General features: G+C 41.0%; 1 protein-coding gene across 1 annotated transcript in view; it reads left to right on the top strand.

The window, feature by feature from the left end:
- The first annotated feature begins 730 nt into the window (after window positions 1-730).
- MMP28 (matrix metallopeptidase 28) overlaps window positions 731-24430 on the top strand; it is a 63777-nt gene continuing 40077 nt past the window's right edge. The window contains exons 1-3 of the mRNA XM_063456671.1: window positions 731-1348; window positions 16480-16556; window positions 23633-23802. Of these exons, the coding sequence (XP_063312741.1) occupies window positions 1253-1348; window positions 16480-16556; window positions 23633-23802 (343 nt within the window). The 5' untranslated portion in view covers window positions 731-1252. The remainder of the gene's footprint in view (window positions 1349-16479; window positions 16557-23632; window positions 23803-24430) is intronic.

Below are 24430 nucleotides of genomic sequence, written 5' to 3'. Positions count from 1 at the left end.
TACATCAAGTGTCCCATGCAATCAGGGCCACCAGATGGGCATGTGTCTTCAGGGGCCCCAAAAATGTTTTGCACCAGGGAACTCTCTACGTTAGTTCCGCCACTGGAAGGACAAACATAATCACACCAATATCTGTCCTCTAAATACCTTAGGGCATGCATCTCAAACTCTAGCCTTCCTGATGTTGATGGTCTACAACTCCCAGAATTATTTGAATGCAATAGAGAGTCTACAAATTCCACATTAACCAACACTGCAGGGTTCATTCACAAAATTCTGAATTGTAGTGAATTTAAAACCAGATTGCAAATTTTTAACAAAAAGCACTGATTCTGACACATTTGGCAACTTGGCTCTATTCACAACTTTCTATTTTAGCTTTAAGTTTGCAGTTCAATGTTCAATTAATTGCAACTTAAATATTAGTGAATAAACTGCATATATATGATGATGAAATGTGATGATCCACTCTCTAGAATAATATATACATTATGCATTGTTATGAAGAATGTTAAGAACCATATGTTAATTCACCTGAATTATCTAGAAAGTTAAATAAATGATTCACTTGCCAGCATTGCAGAGACAAGCAGTTTCCTGTGCCTGCTTCCAGACTGCTGGTGATGAGCACTTTACTCATAGACTCCTCCTGTCTGGGGAGGTGCCTGGTTAACACAGTACAGAATAAGTGAATAGTTACTCAATGTTCAGTTTATGCTGGGAACCTGGACCCTGTTACTCCTGCTGAGCTTTTGGACTGCTCATTGTCACCGACACTCGGCTCAGCTGTGCAGAAACAGACAGAAGATGGGCAGCATCTAAATGTTTCTATCCATCTGTTTTGGAGACAAATTGTTATCTTCTCCTGGACTGATGAAACTTGAGAGATATAAACATAATAAGGAGATGGAAAGCATGAACTATGAATCCACATTGCATTTAATATTACGTGACATGTATAGGGATGTATAATACTTCTGGATACCAGCACTTGGACCTTCAGTGAATCTGGAGAGGACAATTATGATGATTGAGGAGTATTGTACACTGTATAAAAATACAAACCAGGCTGGCTCCTTGACTTTGGGTACATTTTATTTCCCTCTTCGCTTGTCGAAACCTGTGTTAACACAACTACCACTTTGAATTGTGTTGGACGATTTGGCTCAGGTGTGATGTGTAGTTTTTAGAACATCCCACGGATACTTGTCTAGAACGGTTTCTAAGTGGCTGAGAATCACAGATTCTAAGAATGCACAATACAATTATTTCACTGGTAATCCTGTTTATCATCACTGATTTGGGCTTTCTTTATCCTGCCCCAGAGGATGCCCTACACAATGCACAGGTAAGAGTTGATGGTTCTACCCTCAGCCAGAGTGATTTAAAAATTGCACAACTGTGATATTGATAAACTTGGATGAGAACTTCTGCTTTAGCCATATTTAGAACACCATTACAAGCATCCAGGTGAAAAAGGTAAGTGGCACATTTTTAAACTCATCTCCAGGATGCAATATCAATCAACCCAGAGCAGCTAAAGTAATAATCTTAAGAAATATCGGGGTTATTAATAAAAAGTATTGTATTTGCTTTTAATGTTCTATTTGACCTATTTATGCCCTTATTTGTGCCAAATTATTCCTCACTGCACCTCCTCTGTCACTTATTTTATTCTTATTTTTAGTTTATAGATTTGTTAGTATCAGTGTATGAAAAGAGATGTAAACGTGACTTTTCTTTCTGATAAATGTTCCCACCACTGTCAGTATGATGGGCTTTGCATGACGTGTAAGGATATTTCATGTTCTTTTGTTTAGTTTTTAACAAATCCTTTATTTTGCCAATTTGCCTTTTCCTCTATTACTATTGTCAATTTGTTTTCTTATTTTATGAATTTAATCAGAAGGTAAAATTATGAGGAAGAATAAAAGAAGTGGAACAATTGATTATTTTAGTACACAGCAAAAAATGTAGAAAAATGGTATTGCATATTTTGCAAAATTCTTAAGGGTGATGATTCAGAGCAGAATCTATTGGGAGATATACTTATCTAAAGCTCGCTCAAGCAGGCAGTACCATCCTTCTAATGGGTACGTTCTTCAGCTCCTGGTGGCTTACCTGTAGTAATAGCGCAACGCAGAGGTCTAAGGAAATTCGTTTGAAACCCCAGGATAGTACATAGAATTCCTCGCAAATAGCTCAGGCTCCTGGGAAATGACAAAATATGGCAATGGCAGCTCATCCTTTTGTCAACCTCAGCTTTGCCCATAGGACAAAATATTCCCTACTTCCTATTAAGAAATCTATTGATTGTGTTAGAATTTTCATGAAATTTCAACAAGGACAATATGAGTATTTCATTAAGATGTTATCTTCTGAAAAATGAGAATTGAGCAGCGAGACTGCAGGGGCATGATCTGTACACCAAAACTGCTTCATTAAGCTAAAGGTGTTTTGGTGACTATTGTGTCCCTTTAATAGTTACCGCTAACCCTGAATATTACCCCAATGCTGAATGTTCCCTACATGATAAAACTCTCTGCTCCAGTTGCACTTCCTAACTATATTCAAAATAAATGATCCTTTTTGTCTTATTAAGTACTTTTCAATCAGCTACACACAGCTTGTCTTCCTTTAGAACCTTCCAAATGAAGCAGTTAGCTCAGTCAGAGTTTCAGCTCTTAATGTTACAGCGGATACGATTGCTTCATAATAATCACTGTTATATTGAGCTTCAGATATAGCGTAACAGGGAGTTACATGACTGCTACAGACACACTGTACACATTTTATGAATCACTTGGCATAGGTTCAGGATCCTGCACTGCCTTTATATCACTAGGAGGAAATGGTCATCAATCAATCCTTTCAGATATAGTGAGGCATAGTGATAGTATTGTTATTTCTCAGCCAGTGAAATCATGAAACAAATTCACATCATTTCGGTATCTGCACTCTATCAATCTGACTAGCAGTTGTTTTGTTCTTTAAACTGTAGCTGTTTTATACTTGGAAACAAGTCAGCTAAAGGGTCTGTAATGCATTAAGGATAACTTATTTTCACAGTGTAATGGGTACAAAGATATGGCTTTGCAAAGTGTAATAGAAATAATGACATGAAAAAATTACTCATTGTGACGAAAGTAACTTCGACACTGGTTTTTGGAGGGGCCTGTAGCCTCCTACCCTGTGACTATGGCCCCTGCAATAGACCTGGCTAAAATACTTTAAACAGGCTCTAATCATGCAATTGGGACTATATGGTTCATTTACCGAACAGCCGCACGAACCGGAGACCACCCTGGAGCTTGTTAAGCTTAATTGATACATTGTTGCAATTTGCACCTCTGTGGTCTAAGTGTTCATCTGGGTGGCCGCAATTCCTATGGCCGACCACGAGGTGGCAGCCATCTTGTTCACATGGACGAAAACCGCGAAGAGACTTCAGGGGGACTTAGCCGTGAATGCCCTGGAACTATTTTCGGCATGAAAACCTTGCGGTTCCCGGTCGATCCTCCAGCGGCACTTATTCGCGATTCTATGAGACTATTTTCGGCTATGGGACCATGCCTACAGTCGGTAAAAACTATGACTTCCATAAAATTTCTGAACCCCTGAACTGATCTGGGTGATTTTTGGATATGTTGGTCACTCAGTTCAGGGCTATCAGGGGATGTAACATTTGTGGGGGTTTATGTACTTTAGGGTACTTTTGGGGTGTTTTAAAAAAGTATGTTTTTTTGTGCTTGGAGATAATTGGATTAGAATTAGTACAGTTACTGATCCAATTATATCCCAAGCAGGGAGGAGGGATTGTATGTTTGTTATGAGAGTGTCAGGCATTTAATCACTGTTCTTATTGGTCTTTGTGTCTTTGTGTTGGAGTCCATGTGGTCCAACAAGGTCCATGTGGGTGTACCCCTTGCATGGGGATTGTCATAAAAGGCCAAATGTGGCTCCCATTAAATTGAGATTAATTTTACCCTTCATGAAGTCTAGGCTCATGTTTGGGGGATTGGAGAACTACATTCACTCTGGGGATTGCTATATCACAATACTCCCCTGGATATAATCACTAGCTCTTATAAGAGCTGTTCCTGCTACGCTCTCTGGACTAGGAGAGGTCTATCCACTGGAAGCTGTAGCCTGGTCTTGGGTTGGGTGGAGGACGGCGAGACCCCAACAAAACTGTGGTGGTTTGTGGGGTTTACGGTGGTTTTGGTGTTCCAGTGCAGTGCTTATAGTACTTGCAAGTACTAGGAAGCAGCGATTGACGGAGGTACCTGGTCGGGGGCCAGGAGGTCCGTCATACTCATATTGGAGGATTATAAAGTGTATTTCTAATAAGGAAAATCTACTTAAAACAGATTACTGCTCTTCCAAATGTTGTTAATATAAGGGCCAATATAGCAGAGCTGAAAAATTAGTTAAATTGTTAATCCAGGTACCATAATTACTTCAGTGATTTAAAGTGGTCATGGTGTCTGTGTGAACCTCTTGTCTGAAAGTGGTCATCTGACACTCTCAACTAATTCAATAAACTAGCTGCAGGATTAGCATATGGCTTCTGCTGCTCTGCAGTAGCAACTTCTCATAAATCTCCTTTCAACAAAGAGCAGGAGCCTGGCGGGACCAGGTAAGAGAGCAAAGCTTCCTAAACAGTTTGCCTCATTACTGGGCATTTGGGCTAGGGTACTCCTGGCATCATAACCAGATCTACAGATAATTTGAAAGACCCCTGAAAGTGACAGATTTAGAGTGGGTCTGGTGGTCATGGGGTGCAAGGGGACAAACGTTTTATTTACCTCAAGCTGACCCTGGTGGCTGCTGCCATCTTCTTCCGGCAGGTCCTCTTCAGCTCCTGGTGTTTCAGTTGCCAGGAAATTTAACGTGTCTATGGAAGATCCCGCAAGACCACAGGAACCTCCTTAGACAATTCCTGAATCCTACAGTCATCACTTGTGACAGTTTCTGGGATTGAACAAAAGTTGACGTGGAACTCTGCCTTTTGTCAACTTTTCTTAACCTCAGGCTTGTCCAAAAGACAGAGCAGTCCCTACTTTATCTTATGGTATCTTTGGATTGCATTGGTATTTCAGGGAAGTTATACCTTTACATAACTTTGCTATTTCTCTGTGCTTTTTACGTTAAAGGACCACTCTAGGCACCCAGACCACTTCAGCTTAATGAAGTGGTCTGGGTGCCAGGTCCCTCTAGGATTAACCCTTTTTTTTTATAAACATAGCAGTTTCAGAGAAACTGCTATGTTTATAAATGGGTTAATCCAGCCTCCAAATCCTCTAGTGGCTGTCTCACTGACAGCCGCTAGAGGCGCTTGCGTGATTCTCACTGTGAAAATCACAGTTAGAGCTCGCAAACGTCCATAGGAAAGCATTGTAAATGCTTTCCTATGAGACTGGCTGAATGCGCGCGCAGCTCTTGCCGCGCATGCGCATTCAGCCGAAAGGGAGGATTGGAGGCGGAGAGGAGGAGGAGAACTCCTAGCCCGGCGCTGGAATAAAGGTAAGTTTTAACCCTTTACTCTCCATCCAGCCCGGCGGGAAGGGGTCCCTGAGGGTGGGGGCACCCTCAGGGCACTATAGTGCCAGGAAAACGAGTATGTTTTCCTGGCACTATAGTGGTCCTTTAAGACCAGCAACTCTAAGGTAATATGTAGCTCTTTTTTCCTTGTCCTGCGTGTTGAGTTGTTTTCTATCCTAACACTCTATCACTGTTTCATAAAGAATACAGTGGTACCTCAGTTTACAAATTTAATGTGTTCTCCGGGACGTTTCTTATTGCGAAAAATTTGTAAACCAAAACGTGGAAAAGGATAGTTTTTATCATTAAATGCTACATTCAGAACTAAACTGAAAGAAGCAAATCTCTTTAAGTGTCCTTGTGTCCAATAAGTTCATAATGGAAAAGCGTAACGAGTAAGGGGAAGAGAAACACAACTCCCTTAGAAAGTGGAACAAAATTAGGGGAATCCAAGAAGGGAGGGAAAAGTGGAGGATATAAAAAAATCTTCCATTCTTCTCTGACTATTTTTTTTTAACTCATAAGCAGCAATTAATTCCCCAAGGAACATTTAAATATGAAATCAATCCAAGGCCTATATATCTGCAGATAACTGTCAGTAGAAACATTCAGTGTTACAGTCACGGATTTTATGGCATAAATATCTTCTACCTTCGCCATACTTTGGTGTGAGAGTATGCATATTTTTCCCACTGCTTTTTGTAGAGAACATCCTCAGGTTCTGTCTCCCACCTAGAGACAAACCAGGGAGGCACATCAGAGACTGCCGTTAGAATTATAGAGTACAAGGTAGAAACACCTTGTGTGATATGAGACAGAAAGGAAGGTCAATGGAAGAGACGAGTATTACCGAACCTATCTAGTCTTGAGGGTAGACGGTCTAGGCACATTGTTCAATGTTCATTCTACTTATTCTAATTACTACTCTCCTGGCAGATTAATGACAGGTAGATGTTTTGCAAAAGTATGAATACTTAGTTCACCCTGCATAATAAACTAAACAAACATATTTTAATAGGTGAGGTGCGTTTTGCCCAGATCACAAGATACTGACGATTTGTAGGTAAACGTTTATGGCCTAAGGAGTTAACTAGAAGTGTACCCAGGTACTATATGGAGTTTGATAAATAATCAAACACTGAAGAAGGATTAACTTGCTTCAAAATTGCTCTGCATGTACCAGCCATACAATCATGGGTGTAGGAACTGGGGGTGAAAGGGGGGAGGAAGTATTGGAGGAGGGCTCACTGGTGTTGAGCAAAACAGAGGTGCTAGAAATAGGTGCTAGAAACTTGCCACCCCTATATTACAAAATATATAACTTGTTTTACATACACAAACACGAACATTAACCTCCCTGTAGATCTGTGCTCTGACTCCCTGGGATATATGGTTTATATCTTGCTATGAGTTTAGTAGAGCCAGGACTATGTTTGGTTGGTTGGAGCCAGACTCCAGTCCACTTAGGGCTATTCTTTATACACACTTAATCAATATTATATATAGTTATATTAATGCATATTATCAATATCTTTGTATGTGGTTCGAGTAATAAAAATGTAATTGTAAAAGAAAAGTTATATAGAAAATAATGTTGGCACTGCTCACAGTGTACCAGTTAAGGAATGCAACTGGGCAACATACCCAAGTACTTAACATTTATGGAAAGGGACATTGTGTCAGCCTAGATAAGATTTCCCAAGAAGTTGGAAACATTAAAGTCTCATAACAATTCTGTACTCGGAGACTAGCAAATCCCGTGCCAATTTGTCAGTTGGCAACGTGATGAAGTTTTTCCTCAGTCTATATAATGAAGCTTTGCAGAATCCATCATGTTCCTATTACATATTACAATCATGTTAGAATTTCTTCACCTCTTGAGTACATTTTCAATAATGTAGACCAACTAGCTGCGTGTATACCAACAACACACGAATTATAAATACCGTACATACTCGAGTATAAGCCGACCCTAATATAAGCCGAGGCACCTAATTTTACCACAAAAAACTCGGAAAACGTATTGACTCGAGTATAAGCCTAGGGTGGGAAATGCAGCAGCTACTGGTAAATTCTCCCCCCCCCCAACTGACAGACACACACACACATACATACAGAGACACACACACACAGACAGACAGATACATACACACACAACCCATACACACACGACACATACATACAAAGACACATACATACAAACAGACAGGCACACATACATTCAGACAAAACACACATATATACATACATACAAACAAACAGGCAGGCACACATACATACAGACAGACAGACACACACACACACACACACACATGACACACACACATACATACAAAGACACAGACATATAGACAGACATACACACAAGACATACATACAAAGACACATACAAACAGACAGGTACACATACATATTACAGACAGATAGACACATATATACAAACAAACACACACACACACATAATATTTAATATTAAATATATAATATTTAAGTCACCCTCCTGTTGCCTACCTTTTAGGTGCAGGAGGGTGACTCAGGTTGATGGGAGTCTGACTCCCTGTTCTTCCTCCCGCGCGGGCTCAGGGATAGCTGGGAGGTGTGACGTGCAGTCACTTCCTCCCAGTAGTTGTGATCTCATCACAGGGAGCCCGGTCGCGCTTTTAAAGGGCCCAGCGCTGACCGGGCACCCTGACAATCCATATCCATCGGGTGGCCCTGACAGCATGGGCCACCCGATGGACCCCTTGGACGGCAACCCCAGCAGTTTGCCGTGTGTGCTGGGGCCGCAAATGATGATGGCGGTGGGTACCCGCGGTATGTAGTGATGATGATGGCGGCGGGTACCCGGCGCCCTTATCATCACTTGACCCTCACTCGAGTATAAGCCGAGGTGGGCTTTTTCAGCACAAAAAATGTGCTGAAAAAGTCTACTTATACTCGAGTATATACGGTATATGTGGCATATACAAGACTTCTAAAGAATATCTAGCATCTCAAATAAAATCCTGTAAGAATGTATCATCCTTTTGTGAGCTTTGGTCTGATGTGAAAATTAGAATGCTAAGAATGAATATTCACATAAACCACAAGCCCTTTTATTGTACTTTATATTGCATCTTGGCCAACAGTGGTTTTGGCACTCGGTTAAAGGTGCTGATGTGTCAAGAGACACATTGCAATTGAAGTTTAATAACATATCACTGAAAGCCAAGATGCATATGACTTGCTCAATGTCCAGTAAAACAGACAAATTGGGGAGGGCTAAAAATAAACAGAAGAACTTGAAAAGAAGATGACACATATAGTATAGACTAATCACAAAGCGTATACTTGTAAGCAATTTTCAAAACAAGGACCAGTTAGTTGGGCTTGTTATTAGCTATTCACATCGGATAATGAGTTCAACCATGCAGTAAAAAAACACTGATAGCTCAATATAAAAAGATTACATTAAAAAACAGAAAATTAATGGGATTACCCCAAATGATTGCTCATGTATTCCAATTTCCAGTACTTAGCCAGCAATCAATATAAATAAATCTCTGTGGATAAATTTAAGGTGGTTAAGATTGACGGATTTTAAAGGGTAAATCCTTTCAAACAGTTTAACACTTACCTGCATCCCATGGGTGCCTCCTATCCTGCCTTCTCTTCTGAGTTGCTAATGAAGTTCATAACTTTGTTTTAATGATGTCAATTCTGCCTGGGTTTGGATGGGATTCTTTGACTGAGAGCATCCGCTGACACTCTAAGACAATTAATTCCATCCAAAATATCTATAGCTATTGTAGAAGAGGAACTTGGGAGGTATAGTGCAGAAGAGAGTTGGATCAGAGGTTCCCAAAGGACTTTAGTAAGTAGGATGTGGCAGATGCTGCCAGGGTGCTCAGTGCATTAAGAAAGAATGTAGACCACTTTTTTTTTTTGAAGGCTTATGCTGCAGTTGTTGAAAGTTTCATTTTTTTACATCGGTTAACACTCAATATCCCATAATGACAACTTAGCAAATTTATTAAAAAGAAAAAAAAATCAAATATCACATTGACATTTACGTATTCAGACCCTTTGCTATGACACCTTAAATTTAGCTTAGATGCATTCTATTTCTCTGGATCATCTTTGTGATGTTTCGACACTTTGATTTAAGTCCATCTGTCACAAATTGAATCAATTGTGCATGATTTAGAAAGGCTACATCTTGGGAAGTCTACAAAACAGTTTCTTCTACATATAAAGAGAAAAGTGGCCCCATAATTATGCGATGGAAGAGGTTTGGAACAACCAGGAATTGTTCCTAGAGTTAGCTGCCTAGTCAGACAGAGAAATCGAAAAAGGGCCTTGGTAACAGAGATGACCAAGAACATTAAGGTCACTCCATGTGAGCTCCAGAGATCATGTATAGAGATGGGAACAACTTTCAGAATGACAACTATCAATGAACACCACATCAATCTGGCCCCTTATGGCAGACTGGCTTCTCATCACTGCAAGACACTCAAAAGCCTTATTGGAATTTGCAAAACAAGTAAAGGACTATCAGACAATGAGAAACACGATTCTCTTGTCTGATGAAACAAAGATCAAACTCTTTGATACACCTTCAAAGTGTCATGTCTGGAGGAAACCAGGAACCACACATCATGGTGCACTACTATCCCAATGGTAAAGCATGGTGGTGGCAGCAACATGCTTTGGGGTTGTTTGTAGTGACAGGGATTGGAAGTCTAGTCAGGGTTGATGGATAGCTGAGTGCAGCAAAATCAGATATATCCTATTCCTTAATGAAAACCTGATTCAGAGCTCTCATAACCTAAGACTGGGCTAAAGGTTCACCTTCCAACAGGACAATGACCCTAAGCACACAGCCAAAACAAAACAAGAGTGGTTTGGGGACAAAGACTTAAACCCAATCAAATACCTTAGGAGAGACCTGAAAATCGCTGTCCACCGTTGATCCACATACAGCCTGAAAGAGCTTGAGGGGATCTGCAGAGATTAATTGAAGAAACTAACCAATCCAGGTATGTCTAGACCAATTTTTTTTAGTTTGAACACTAATCTTTGGTGAGGAACCGTATCAAAAGCCTTGGCAAAATCCAAATAGATCATATTCACTGCAACACCCTGATCCATACTTCTACTTACTTCTTTGTAGAATGCAATTAGGTTAGTTTGACATGATCTATGTTTCATAAAACCATGCTGATTATTGCTAATTCTTCCCACTAAATTCCTGAATATTATCCCTTATAACTCTTCAAACTTTTTTCCAGCCACAGAAATTAAGGTCTAGATTTTCCAGGCAAATATTTTGAACCCTTTTTGAATATAGGAATCACAACTGCCTTCCTTCAATCCTTCAGTTCAATTCCTGAAAGCAAAAAATCTTAAAAGATTATATACAGAAGTTTACTTATTTCCACACTTAATTCCTCAAGTATTCGTGGGTGAATACCGTCCGACCCCAGAGCTTTGTTTACATTAACTTTCTTTAGTTTCTGAAGCACCTTGTTTTAAGTAATCTGTTCAATTTTTTCCTGCAAGTTCTTTCCAGCATTCATTTGCATATCTCTTGCCACAGGATCCTCCTTATGATATACTGAGAAAAAAATAGTTATTGAAAATTTCTACCTTTTTCTGGTTTTCATTAAACTACCTAACTCTGTTTTCAGTGTAGCTACACTTTTTTGTTTTCGAATTTATGCACTTAAAAATGTTTCTTGACGGGGGCGTAGCCTGCAGCGCACCGGAGCAGCCGCCATTTCCAATAGCTCCAATAACCCAAAGCGAAATCCAAGAGCTATCGACGAAACTAAAGTCCATCGGCTGAAACAAACTACGGACACCGACTCAGGGCACTCTGCTGAATTTGCAGATGCCTTTCTTACAAACCCCGTGCACAAAACGCTGCATCAAAGGCACTGGGGCCTACCGCGCGAATGCCCGTCAGCAGGATCTGGCCTGAGAGTTAGTAGCGTGGCTTAAGACGGGCTCACAACATGCAGAATCGGACTTCCACATTCCAGAAGAAATGGAACGGAGGTCCCAAAAACAGACCCCACGCACACCCAAGCCACAAGGGGACATAGGCATCATGCTACTACAGAGGCGGCTCTAGACTTTATGAGGCCTTAGGCGAAACGCAAACATGAGGCCCCACTAACAAAAAAGTATCACATATAAACATTGATGCACTGTCTACCTGTGTATGTGCCTGAGAGTGTGTCTGACAGAGAGTATCCTTGTGTGTGTGAATGTATGTCTCTGTGAGCATGTTTGCGTTTTTGTATGAGACCCTATGTGTATGGGGTAGCTGCTTGAAGTGTGTTGTGTGTATGGGGGGGGGGGTGATGGTGTGAGGGAGAGGTGGGTGATGGTGAGAGGGAGGTGATGGTGTGGGGGTGATGGTGAGAGGGAGAGGGGGTGATGGTGAGAGGGAGAGAGGGGTGATGGTGAGAGGGAGCGGGGGGTTGATGGTGAGAGGGAGCGGGGGGTGATGGTAATGTGAGAGGGGGGTAATGGTAATGTGAGAGTGAGAGGGTGGGTAATGTGAGAGTGAGAGGGGGGTAATGTGAGAGTGAGAGGGGGTAGTGTCAGAGTGAGAGGGGGGTAATGTGAAAGTGAGAGGGGGTGATGTGAGAGTGAGAGGGGGTGATGGTGAGTGGGGTGAGGCTGAGGGTGGTGACGGAGGGTTATGCTGAGGGTGGTGGGGGGGTGATGCTGAGGGTGGTGAGGGGGGTGATGCTGAGGGTGGTGAGGGGGTGAAGCTGAGGGTGGTGGGGGGAATGCTGAGGGTGGTGGGGGATGAGGCTGAGGGTGGTGGGGGGTGATGGGGTGGTGAGGCTGAGGGTGATGGTGGTGGGGGGTGAGGCTGATGGTGAAGCGGGGTGAGGCAGAGGGCGGTGGGGGTGATGGTGATGGTGAGGGTGGTGGGGGTGAGGCTGATGGTGGTGGGGAGTGATGGTGGGGGTGAGGCTGAGGGTGAAGGGGGGTGAGGCTGAGGGTGGTGGGGGGTGATGGTGGGAGTGGTGGGGGGCGAGGCTGAGGGTGAAGGGGGGGTGAGGCTGAGGGGAAAGGGGGGGGTGAGACTGAGTGTGGTGGGGGGTGATGGTTAGGGAGAGCCTACCTTAATTTCCCTGGTGGTCCAGTGGGCTCCCTGGTGGTCCGGTGGCCATTAGCTCTGCAGAGCTGCAGACCATGTAATCTTGTGAGATTTCAGAGCGTTGCCGTGGTAACCCGCGGCAACGCTCTGATTGGGCATTTTCGCGAGACACATGGTCTGCAGCTCTGCTCACTGCGGAGCTGCAGACCAGTGTCTGATGGCTGGCCGGGCTGCCGGGCCCCCTCCTGGTGTCACTGACCGAGGACCTGACACAGTCTGCCCACAGGCAGTTTAGGCGGCCGCGAGGCCCCAGCCAGCGCGAGGCCTTAGGCGGCTGCCTAAACCGCCTAATTAGAGAGCCGCCTCTGTGCTACTATCCTCTACACTGGCACGGACCCAGTGTACTGGCACGGGCCACCATGGACGCCTCACCCACGAAGTCTGAAGAGAAGAACTCCATGCACAGCATGGCCACAGCCAACACAGACAGAGAAAACCCACAGACCACAGGAGAATCAGCCCCAGCTACAAAGCAGGATATTCAGAACATGCTGGCTGGACTCCAACACAACTTACAGCAAATGTGGCAGGCAGACCTCGCAGCAGAGGTACAGGTGGTGACAGCCCGCACTCAAGCCGTGGAAGGGGAGTTGAGAGATCTGCGACAAGATCTAAACGCACTGAGAGATACAGTTACCCAGATGCAAACTACACAGACCACTATCACCAGGCAAATGAATGTGCTAGATGACAGGGGCAGGAGGAAGAATGTTAAGATCAGGGGGTACCAGAATCGGTACTGCTGGAGGAACTCCCCAATTTCATAAGGTGCTTAGTGGCCTCAAACAAGCGAAACACTTTTGATGGCGTGTATCGCATTGCCAAATCACCGCGAGCTCCAAAGGCGGTGCCCCGCGATCTCATCATAAGATGCCAAACTCTTACAGATAAAATAGCCCTAATGGCTACTATTAAAGGAAAAAAAACCCTACAACTTTGAAATGCATAAAATCGCTTCTTCCAAGACCTGAGCAGAGACACTCTATCATGGCGCAAGAGCATGCAGCCCATAACCACCATCCTACAATCAGCAGGACTCACATACAGGTGGGCAACCCCTAGATCGCAAGGACAATAAATCCTACAAGGTCTCTGACCTGGGAGAGGGTCCTGCCTTACTTGCCACGCTGGGACTGTCCAACAGTACCACAGGACTACCTAACACGCAACCTGGGACCATGACCTGAAGCCTAAGCCGACCACACAAGCATTCTTTTGTTATAGTTATTGTTGTTTATGTTGTTCCTTCTTCCTAGCATATATAATCCAAAGTTAAAATCTCTCAGTACGCACAGTACTCTCACTGATGCCGAAGCGTTATCCAACGGTAGAACCACCCAAGCCTACACTGGCTGGGTAATATAAGTTAGCTCTGGGGTGCGCGGTATTCCCCCTTCCTCCTTTCCCCCCCCTCAATGCCCCTAAGGGATTGAGTAAAGCCAGCACAGGAGTATTCAGACGATACTACAAGTGTGCCTCCTACTGACAGGTATCCCATAGTCAATACCTGAAGCAGACCACCGCTCTCGCTCTCCTACAGCCCTAGCCAGAACAGAACAAACCACTACCACACTAGCATTACACTCTACCCAGCCGAAACTATCGAACCAACTATTTGACCCATAGACATGACTTAACATAGGCCCAGAATGATATGAGTAATACCCACTACGCCTCTTAACATAAGACGCCTTAAACTGTAAATGGTCGTCCTCGCAGGTGGTACCTTACCTGCGTCTTGTCTATACCACTGAACGCCCCCGCCCAACCATGTTGAGCCCATTTGAACAGTAAAAGCGCATAGATTTGGATAGATTCCTATGACTGCCTAGGCCATTTCATAAAAGTGCAAACTGTCTATAAGCCATGTATGCATTGCCCCCTATTGACCACCTGCTTATGTATTACTATGTTATATAGAACTACAGATATGTTATGACTTAACATTATGCACTTAAAACAAAAATAATTTTTTTTATTTTTTTTAAGTTTCTTGTGGTATCTCTGCATCATGTCAATGTTATCTTGAAAAAACAATGAATCACGCTTGAACAAACTTGAAACTGGAAAGATTAAGGCATTTAATTGAGGTTTCGTGATTCTGACAGAATATCAGACATTATGGTTTGTTGTTTTAAGATTCACATATGCGAGCTGACATCCTTCTCAGGAAATTCTCTCTTTTGTTTTAGTTTTAAAATGTAGAAAAACAAGACTATAATATTGAATTGTGTTTGGCTCTTTAATTATGTTCCTCATCATCTTACAGGAAAGTGTTCATTTCCTCTGTCTATACCAATATCCTGATAACTAATAGGCGAGACATAGCTATTTTTATAATTGACTTAATAAAACAGATGTGAAATAAAAGGGAAACTCCTTTGCTTGTTGTTTTGTTATGTTGAAGGACCCAGGTTATTTTAGGTAATCTAGTTACTATGAGTTTATGTATAAATCCACGGATCTGAGAGATACATTTTACAGGGGAATTGGTTTAATACAAACACACACACACCATCAAAGGAACAGACAGTATTCCTGGGTCTTGGAAAAAAAACTTTATTTGTCTATTGGTCAACATTTCAGTTTGAAATTAAAACTTTCATCAGGACCATATACATTATTGAACGCTTTACTCTATGCTGATTATTAATATACCAACCAATTTCTGATTCATAATTACTTTCTTTCTTTTGTGTGGAGATTTTTTTGTGTTTTTCTTTAAAGATTAATTTCAATTGGAGTGCTTAATTTAGGTTTCAAAAGCATGGAATATTTTCCTCTCTAGTCACATAAAACATACATACTGTGCAACATAGAAGCTTAAAATTATTTACAATAAAAATCCAACACAGACAGAAAAATCATAGGGTAATATTGTACACTCAATAATATAATTATGGGTGAATAAAAATCACTCAGAAACCAATGTTTGTTTATAGGCACATCAAATAAATCAAGTGGTCAAATGTGATGTCTTCTTAGCATCGGAAGCACATGTAGAGGAAAGGAACAATAAACATAGTACAGATCTTCTCTATGCACATACAGCATTAACACAAATCACACTTACAAGATCAAATCACAAACAGAGCACATCAGCCACAGAGACAGGACACATAGAAAATTGGTCACACAGAAAAGTTCCAGTTGTGTCTTCAGTGGTCCAGGAAAAAAGCTCTTCATCCTACCCAAATATAAACTAATATGCAATACAATAAAATAAAATGAAAAAGCAATCATAGATTGCGCTCACGAGTCCACCCTATGCTTGAACTTCCTCAGGGGAAAATGGAGCAATCCTCTCCACGTGTTGGCGTGTCCCACAAACATACTGTGTTGTATGACAAAGGCTATTTTTAGCAGAACATTCCAAAGTTGGTAATTATTGTGTTCTTTCAGACAGGAGATAATATAGTTGAGTGTAGTGCATGGTGTTACATGTCTTAGAAATTGGGAAGACTTAATAGATTGAGTACAACTATTATACAAAAATATCTAATTATCAAGAGTAGCTATAAGCAAGTTTTTTTTTTTTTTTAATGAATCTCTCTATATATTAGCAGTTTGGTTTGTTGTATAAGATGTGTTTACATTTTTATTTGAACTGTAATCTTCTCCTGCCTGCATTTTCATCTATGTGGAAAATGAGGTCATTTGGGTGCCAAATACTGCATTAGGACATTTGTATTAATGAATATTTTACTACATCACAGAGAAGTAAAACGTCAAGTTATAACATATGTTTTTGTCATACTTAATACTCTTTCTAGGTGTTTTTGGAGAAGTATGGCTATACTGAAAAAGAGAAAAGAGATGCTAACTTGGTACAGCTTGAAGCAGCAGTAAGGTAAAAATGGCTGGATAATTCTGTGTATCTACTAGACAAATATACTAATTATTCTGCCTCTGTTTAACTATTTCACAGGTTTTACAGTTGTGTAAAATGTACAATGTAACTCATTGCCTCTGGAGCCAGTATTATGTGCTTATTTGCCTTTACTAACTTTCTGTTCATACATTTACTCACACATACATACATACATACATACACTTATTAGCCACACTATTAAATCTAATATCGTGTAGGTCCCCCTTGTGCTGCCAAAATAGCTCTGATGTGTTGAGGCATGGACTCCACAAGACCTCTGAATGTGTCCTGTGGTATCTGGCACCAGGTTAGCAGCAGTTCATTTAAGTCCTGCAAGTTGCAAGGTTGGACCTCTATGGTTTTGATTTGATGTTCCAGTACATCCCTCAGATGTTCAATCAGATTGAGATCTGGAGAATTTGGAGGCCCAAGGTTTCCCAGTAGAATATTGCCCAGACCACAACACTGCCTCCACTGGCCTGCCTTCTTCCCATAGTGCATTCTGCTGCAATCTCTTCTCAGGTAAACAACTCACATACACCTGGCCATCCACCTCATCCAAATGAAAATGTGATTCATCAGACCAGGAAATCTTATTCTATTGCTCCATCGTCCAATTTTAAGGTTCACATTCCCATTTAAGGTGTGTTCAGCAGTGGACCGTGATCATCATAGGCTCTTTGACCAGTCTGCAACTATGCAGCCCCATACTCAGCAAACTGCAATGCACTGTGTGTTCTGACACCTTTCTATCATGGCCAGCATTCTGTTTTTCAGCAATTTCAGCTACAGTAGCTCTTCTGTGTGGCTGGACAAGACTGACTAGCCTTCGCTCCCCATGTGAATCAATGAGCCTTGAGCACCCATGACCCTGATGCCAGTTCACTGATTGTCCTTCCTTGAATCAATTTTGGCAGGAACACACCACAAGACTTGTAATTTTGGAGATGCTCTGACTCAGTCATTTAGCCATCACTATTTGGCCCTTGTAAAAGTCACTCAGATCTTTTCGTTTGCCCATTTTTCCTGCTTCCAACACATAAAATTCAAGAACTGACTGTTCACTTGGTACTATATCCCACCCCTTAGCAGGTGCCATTGTAAGGATATAATCAATGTTATTCACTTCACCTGTCAGGGGTTTTAATGTTGTGGCTGATCAGTGTATGTGTACTACTATAATCTAATTTTATATCATGCTAACATCTAAGACCATGTAGGCGTTTTCCTTGAGCCTTCTATCTCCAGCTGAACCCCAATGTCTGGTTGATAGGTCTATACCCACAATGCTGATTGGGTGTTAGCATTGCAGCAGGTTTAACCCTATTAAAGGAAAACTAAATTGTTAGGAATACAAAGCTATAGCAAAGCATAGATTCAGTGCTTTCCTGTGGGGATTTAGAAGACGCTGGACGTGCTAATACAAAGCGTGTGGATGTCTAGCGTCATTTCATGGAAGCAGTTTTCACCCTGCAAAGAAAACATTGCAGTTTCTCTAAAACAGCAGTGTTTTCTGCTGCACGGTTAAGAGGACAGGGACAGTGCACTGAGATGAAGTGGACTGGGTGGCTATAGTGTCCCTTTAAAGCTTTTAGTTTTCCTCCACATTCTCCCTATAAATTTTAATATCACAGATACTGGTCTGAAGGTGAGCAGCTCTAACATACATAACATAACATAGATTTGTCCAAATACTAAATGTGTAGCAGTGATCATCAGACAATAGTGCGTATATCCTTTTGGATGATATCATGTTCCATGTTTCCTTCTGATCTTATAGGGACCGTAATGGACCACAGTCCCTTTAATTAGGAATGTTTAGAGAATATGCATCCTGTTGGACAGCACTTTTTATTTTTAGCTGCAGCTTTTGGTGCTGGCACTAGATTTAGATCGTGCCAGCCTCCAACAGCCTTTAGCTATTCATGAAACAAAACATAAAATTTATAAATAGCACACAGTGATAAAAAAAAAAAAACAAGACAAAAAGCTCTAAAAGTGCACCCTGAGTTCATGGTTCTGCAATGTCATGTGTAGTGACTCAGAGCCTATAAATTGAGTTTGTCCTAAAAATGTGTCTGATTCTCCTAAACCATCACAGTCTTGTTTGAATGCTTTTCTGTTTGCTTAAATCTATCTAGTCTGTGTTATAATTCTTTCTCTCATTTAGAGATCTCATATGGCTTTTCAACATTTAAGCCAAGAGTAAGCCCGAACAAGCATAGCAGGGGTTTCTTGTCTTCTCATCTTTTGTGCTGGTGGAACAGGGAATCATTGTGTGGATGGTGGGTCAACATTCTTTCCAATGTAGAAGAATTGGTCATGGTACCTTTTAAACAATACTACTTTGCAGCACACTGTGACTGGCCAGCCAGCTAGCTTTATATTTCTACAACAGCATGCCTGCTTTATATTATAATCAAACTGTCACACATTCCTTATCTATGGACTACAAGATGCACTTCAATTTCTATCCCATAATTGTCTTAGATATTTTATTTCAATTCATCCTCCCACTTAATGAAAAATCCCCTTACAGATTGCTGTATTTTGCAGCTGGTTATTTCATCCCTGACTCCGGACCCCTTCTGATCCCTGCTAATCTCCTAACTGCACTAATGATTAAACATTCTCTTATTGCATATCTGTGCATCTTGCAGAACTCTACTCTTTCTCAAATGTGTACAACTGATCATTAATATCCCTAAGGAATTTCTTGTTCTCATTGTTTGACATGACCTGCTCTCCCTTCTCTATTATCCCAGTCCTAAAGGAACACTATAGAGTTAGGAATACAAACTTGTATTTCTAACGCTATAGTGTCCCTCTCGTTAAGGTCTAAATAGGTCGTCCTCCCAATTGCCATAAAAGTTTGAGAAGGGTAAGTTTTACTCACCATTTTTGGCCCTCTCCAGCGTAGTACAATCCAATGCTACTCAAAGAGGAGAATTTGGGACCTATGCATGGCAGGTGAATCAATGCTTTCCTGTGGGCTTCTATGTCACGTGAACCAGTTTTACTCTGCCAATGCAGTGGAAGCGTCTCTAGTGGCTGTCCTACCACTAGGGGTGGACTTAAGCATGCAATGTAAATATTGCAGCTTCTCAAAAACCCATTGTAAAGTGATTTGGATGACTATAGTTTTCCTTTAAGGTTCTTTCTATCTTTGTGACATCCCATAATAAGGTGCACCATTATCTTAATAATTCAATAATTCACTCTGACGTTACAGCACTATCTCAATATGCACTCGTCTCAGATTCTTGTGTCACATTCTGAGAAGCTTTAGCTATCGTTTATTTTCTAAATGTGATATGTTTCCAACACCTTTGATAATTGATATTAGGCCTTATCTCTCACATGCCCCCCTCTTTTATCTAACACCTTCACTTGTAGCTTTACAAACTCATTATTAGTAGAAATTCCTGTCTTTGGTGTAAGCTCCTTCGCAGATTTATTGGAAAACGCACTACAGCTTTTCTAAGCCTCCTTTCATCACTCTGTAGTAATGGAAACCAGGGATCTGACTAACCAAATCAGTTTTACATTCTGTCCATTGGAGAGATCACACTGGTGTTTCCACATAGTTAGATTTTCAGAGCAGTGCCTCTGCTTTATGCCACGTTTGACCTGAGGACAGAGAACAGATGTGTCTTTGGCAGAGATACAAGATGTCAGAATAAAGGTGCATTCTTTGGCCAGCTGTGCGTGGTTGGAAGGGTCCTGACATGGGAAGATATTTGATTAGGGTTGAAAGCTGACAGGGCGCATGTGTTAGCTCTTTCCTGCTAGGACAGAGAGAGTTTGGATGATTTATATAAAGAACAGAAAACAAAACAAGTAAATTCAGATTTAAAAGAACTGTCAGCTGCAGACCATTAATAATAAAGTGAAGCCAACTCTGATTTTATTTATGAAACTTTACATTTTATATCTGTACAGATTTTCAGTATCAATCTTTGCAGAATGTCCTCCTCTTGTAATACAGTATAATTGTCTGGACATGTGTGGTGCTTGTTACATATTTCCCTGGTGACTGGATACGGAATCCATTTGGTTCCACTATTTAAGGATAGGATGGAGTTAATCTCCCTAAACCATTGTTTTCCCCTCTTTGTAAATCTACCCTTATTTGTCACCCACTACTAGTAAATTTCTAAGTAAAATAGCTTATTATGTAGCTATCTCCTCTTGATAAGTTGAAAATATGTGGTAACTTTGTGTTCAGATCGCATAGACACAACCATTCTTCTTGTCCCAATTTAGAACTACATTTGTGAAAATATAAACATAGATGTGTTGTGTTTTCTTGTGCCGTGTGCTAGAATAGTGCACAATGTAAGGTTATATATTTATAAAACAATTGAAGTGAGGTCTAATTTATTTCGTTAAAGTGGCTCTATAACTCCCCTCAAACAAATTGTATTTCATAAAGATAAAAATCTTTCTGAAATACTTAAATTGACTGTGTTGGAATTTCACCATCAAGTTTTATAATTTCCTCCAGCTGTCACTAGTGACAGCTGTGAGGAAAAAGGTATTGTCTATGGATGCTCCCGCAGCCTCGCAAGGTCCCCTATAGATATCAGATTTACATGCATGAGAGTACAGCACTGATGTGGACTCCTGGCAATTTGATGCTCCAGAGTTGAATAGGACCTGCTGTATAGAAAGGGCAGTGACTGTAAGGGACAGGTTCAGGTAAGCAAAATATACCTTCCCCTGCACCCCTGGGCCTCTCAGAGAAACTATGGTATAAAAGCTATTATAGATTTCCCCGCTGTTGACATTTTAAAATTCCTCACTTCTCTCTGACTAAGTTATCTACCAAGTTATCTATGACTGGTTCAAAAAAATAATCACAGAATTTTGACATGTTAAGCTGATGCGACTAGGGAACGTGCTCGTCAGTCCATATTCTGCTAATCTAGTTATAGAAATATTTCTAATTCAATTGATATTGTATATTGCACGCAAAGAACACAATCACTACTAAAATAGCTTAAATTAAATAACTCTAATAGTGCTCCATTAATAACAGAGCATCATTACAGTGGCATCAAGCATATGTATAATTTAAAATGCCAACATTGAGAAGTAATAACTGCAGTTCTGTACTGTGCCCCACTGTCTTTACTACAAACTTGAACTCATTGGATAGATGCATTTGCCCAACAATGTGCACAATCATCACAAACATTGAATAGGGTCTAGGACTATCTGGAGGTGGACTGGAGTGCCTGAATGATGTGGAGGACTGGACTGCTGAACGTCCAGCAGACTTTAGCTGGGTTTGTCAGTCCCCATGCATTTCCCATTTCATCTTTCTCATTTCCATTTCTACTCATTTACCTTATCCTCTGCTTCTCTCTGCTTTGTTCCTCTTGCTATTAACTCACATTTGCACATTTGAAGTTCCATAATTCAGCTATTTCACCTTTACATGCTAAGATAATGTACTCTGTAAATATTCTGATTATGGTATTCTCCCTACTTGAATGTACATGCCAGCATTATGAGTGTGTCTGTCATCTATGGAATTCAGCTTTGTTAAATAATTGTTCTTATTCAAACATCAGGCTGGATACTTCATATTATCACTGTTTGGGAGGAGGGGGGGTGACAACCAGCAATTACACTGTGGAATTTGCCTAATCCTATTAAATGAATATGATAGCATAAGTAATACCTATAGTTTTAGGAGGGGGGGGGGGGGGTATGAGGGGTATTGCACCCAGACCACTTAATTGAGATGGTTCCTATAGTATGCCTTTAACTGTGGCCTGTGAGAATAGTGGTATTATGGAGCATGACAGAGAGGTAAAAACAAGATGCTGGCTAGCAGTAAAAAAAAGTATTGCAAAGGTTGGGGTAGAAGGAAGGAAATATGAAGATTATGGAAGAGGGAGAGATGAAAGAAATTCTGGTAATGGTTAGCAGACATGTGCAATTCGTTTCGAACCGAATTTAAATTTGGACGAATTTTGGCAATTCGGACATTCGGATGCTTCCGAATATCCAAATTGCTGAAGTGCCGAATTTCGGAAGTGGCAAGTGCCGAATTTCAGAAGTGCCGAAGTGCTTCGGATTTCTGAAAAGTGGCAAAACAGGAGAAAGATAGCTGAGCAGAGAATTTTAATGACATGGTATGTACCTTTTTATGAATGGAGAGGTACTGACTAGCTTAGAGTATCAGCTGACCCCTTCAGCCTATCAGCATCGCACCTTCCCTTTCAAAAGTTGCATGCTGCTGGGGGAATCGGAGACCTGATGCTGGAGGCAACCTTTAAGGTTATAAACTGTTTTAAAACAGGTAACTCATTCAGGTAAGAAAATGCCCAAGGAACTCCTGGCACCATAACAAATTAATTTTGATTAAGTTGTTATGGTGCTCGGAGTGTTCCCTAAATAATAATTATTATATTTCATCTTTCTAGTATTAAAGGGACACTCCAGTGCCAGGAAAACAAATTGTTTTCATGGCACTGCAGGTCCCCTCATCCTCCCAACCCCCATCCCATGTTGCTGAAGGGGTTAAAACCCCTTCAGTGACATACCTGAGACCAGCACCAATGTCACTCAGCACTGGTTCAGGGTCCGCCCACGCTCCTCCGACTGACCTCACATGCGCATTAGACCTCTCCATAGGAAAGCATTGAAAATGCTTTCAATGCTTTTCTATGGGGATTTTAGCGACGCTGGAGGTCCTCACATAGCGTGAGGACGTCCAGCAACGCTATAGCACAGAAAACATGTGCTATAAACCAGGAAGTGCCCTCTAGTGGCTGTCTAGACAGCCACTAGAGGAGGAGTTAACCCTGCAATGTAACTATTGCAGTTTATGAAAACTGCAATATTTACAGTTGCAGGGTTAAGGGTAGTGGGAGTTGGCACCCAGACCACTCCAATGGGCAGAAGTGGTCTGGGTGCCTGTAGTGTCCCTTTAATTTTTTATGGATTATGGTTCATAATGAAGACTCCAAAGTATTTTTTGCCTTAAAATAAAATTGAGGCCTTATATTCATGTTGTCTTTTATTATATTCTGGGGTTACAGACATTACCAGTGGTTATCACACCTTCCAGTTAGTGGTCATCTTGATGTACGTACAGTGCTCCAGATGAATGAGCCACGTTGTGGTATGAAGGATATAAGCCAAGCAAGATGGCTGGAACAGTTCAATGGACTGGTCAATCGAAGACGCAAGAAGCGTTACACTCTAAATAGTAAGTGGGTTGCATATTCCTGTCAAAACTAATTGAATTAATGAAAGTATTCTATTGACATCAAAATAGGGACTCATATTTGCTTAATTAAAATGAAATAATTAATGCCCTAATTTGTTCTCTCTCTGTTTCCTACCCTCCTCTCTGACTTATTTCTTCTCTCATCGTCTTGTACTTCAAATATTACATTTCTGATTGGATTCACAATTACCCAAATTATTCTAATATTTTACTAATAACATTATTTATTTTTTATTTACCAAATTCCTTTTTTTTGTCTGTCTGCAGAAATGTTTTTTCAGGTATTTCAGCATTTTCCCATTTCTATAGTTGTTTTTTTTTTTTTTTTTTTTTTAAACTGTAAAAAAATTTAGAACAATATTTTTTCCTGTCTGTCTTTCTCTTTCTTTCTCTCCAACATTATCCAACATTATGAATCTCCTTTCCTTGTGACCTTTGGGATGGCTCTGAACAATGCCTTCTTTTTTTCCTGATTGTTTCTTTTGTCTTGTGAAATTTGAATGACGACTTTTGGAATGTTTAACAAATAAGAACAAGTTCCAGTATAGCCATACAAAGAGAATGAAGCAGAATATCATCCAGATAAAATATTCCAAGCAGTTATGGA

The sequence above is a fragment of the Pelobates fuscus genome, chromosome 1, assembly GCF_036172605.1.
Source record: "Pelobates fuscus isolate aPelFus1 chromosome 1, aPelFus1.pri, whole genome shotgun sequence".
NCBI classification, from domain to species: Eukaryota; Metazoa; Chordata; class Amphibia; order Anura; family Pelobatidae; genus Pelobates; species Pelobates fuscus.
The sequence above is the reverse complement of the archived record's forward strand: the minus strand, read 5'-3'. Positions and strand labels throughout refer to the sequence as shown.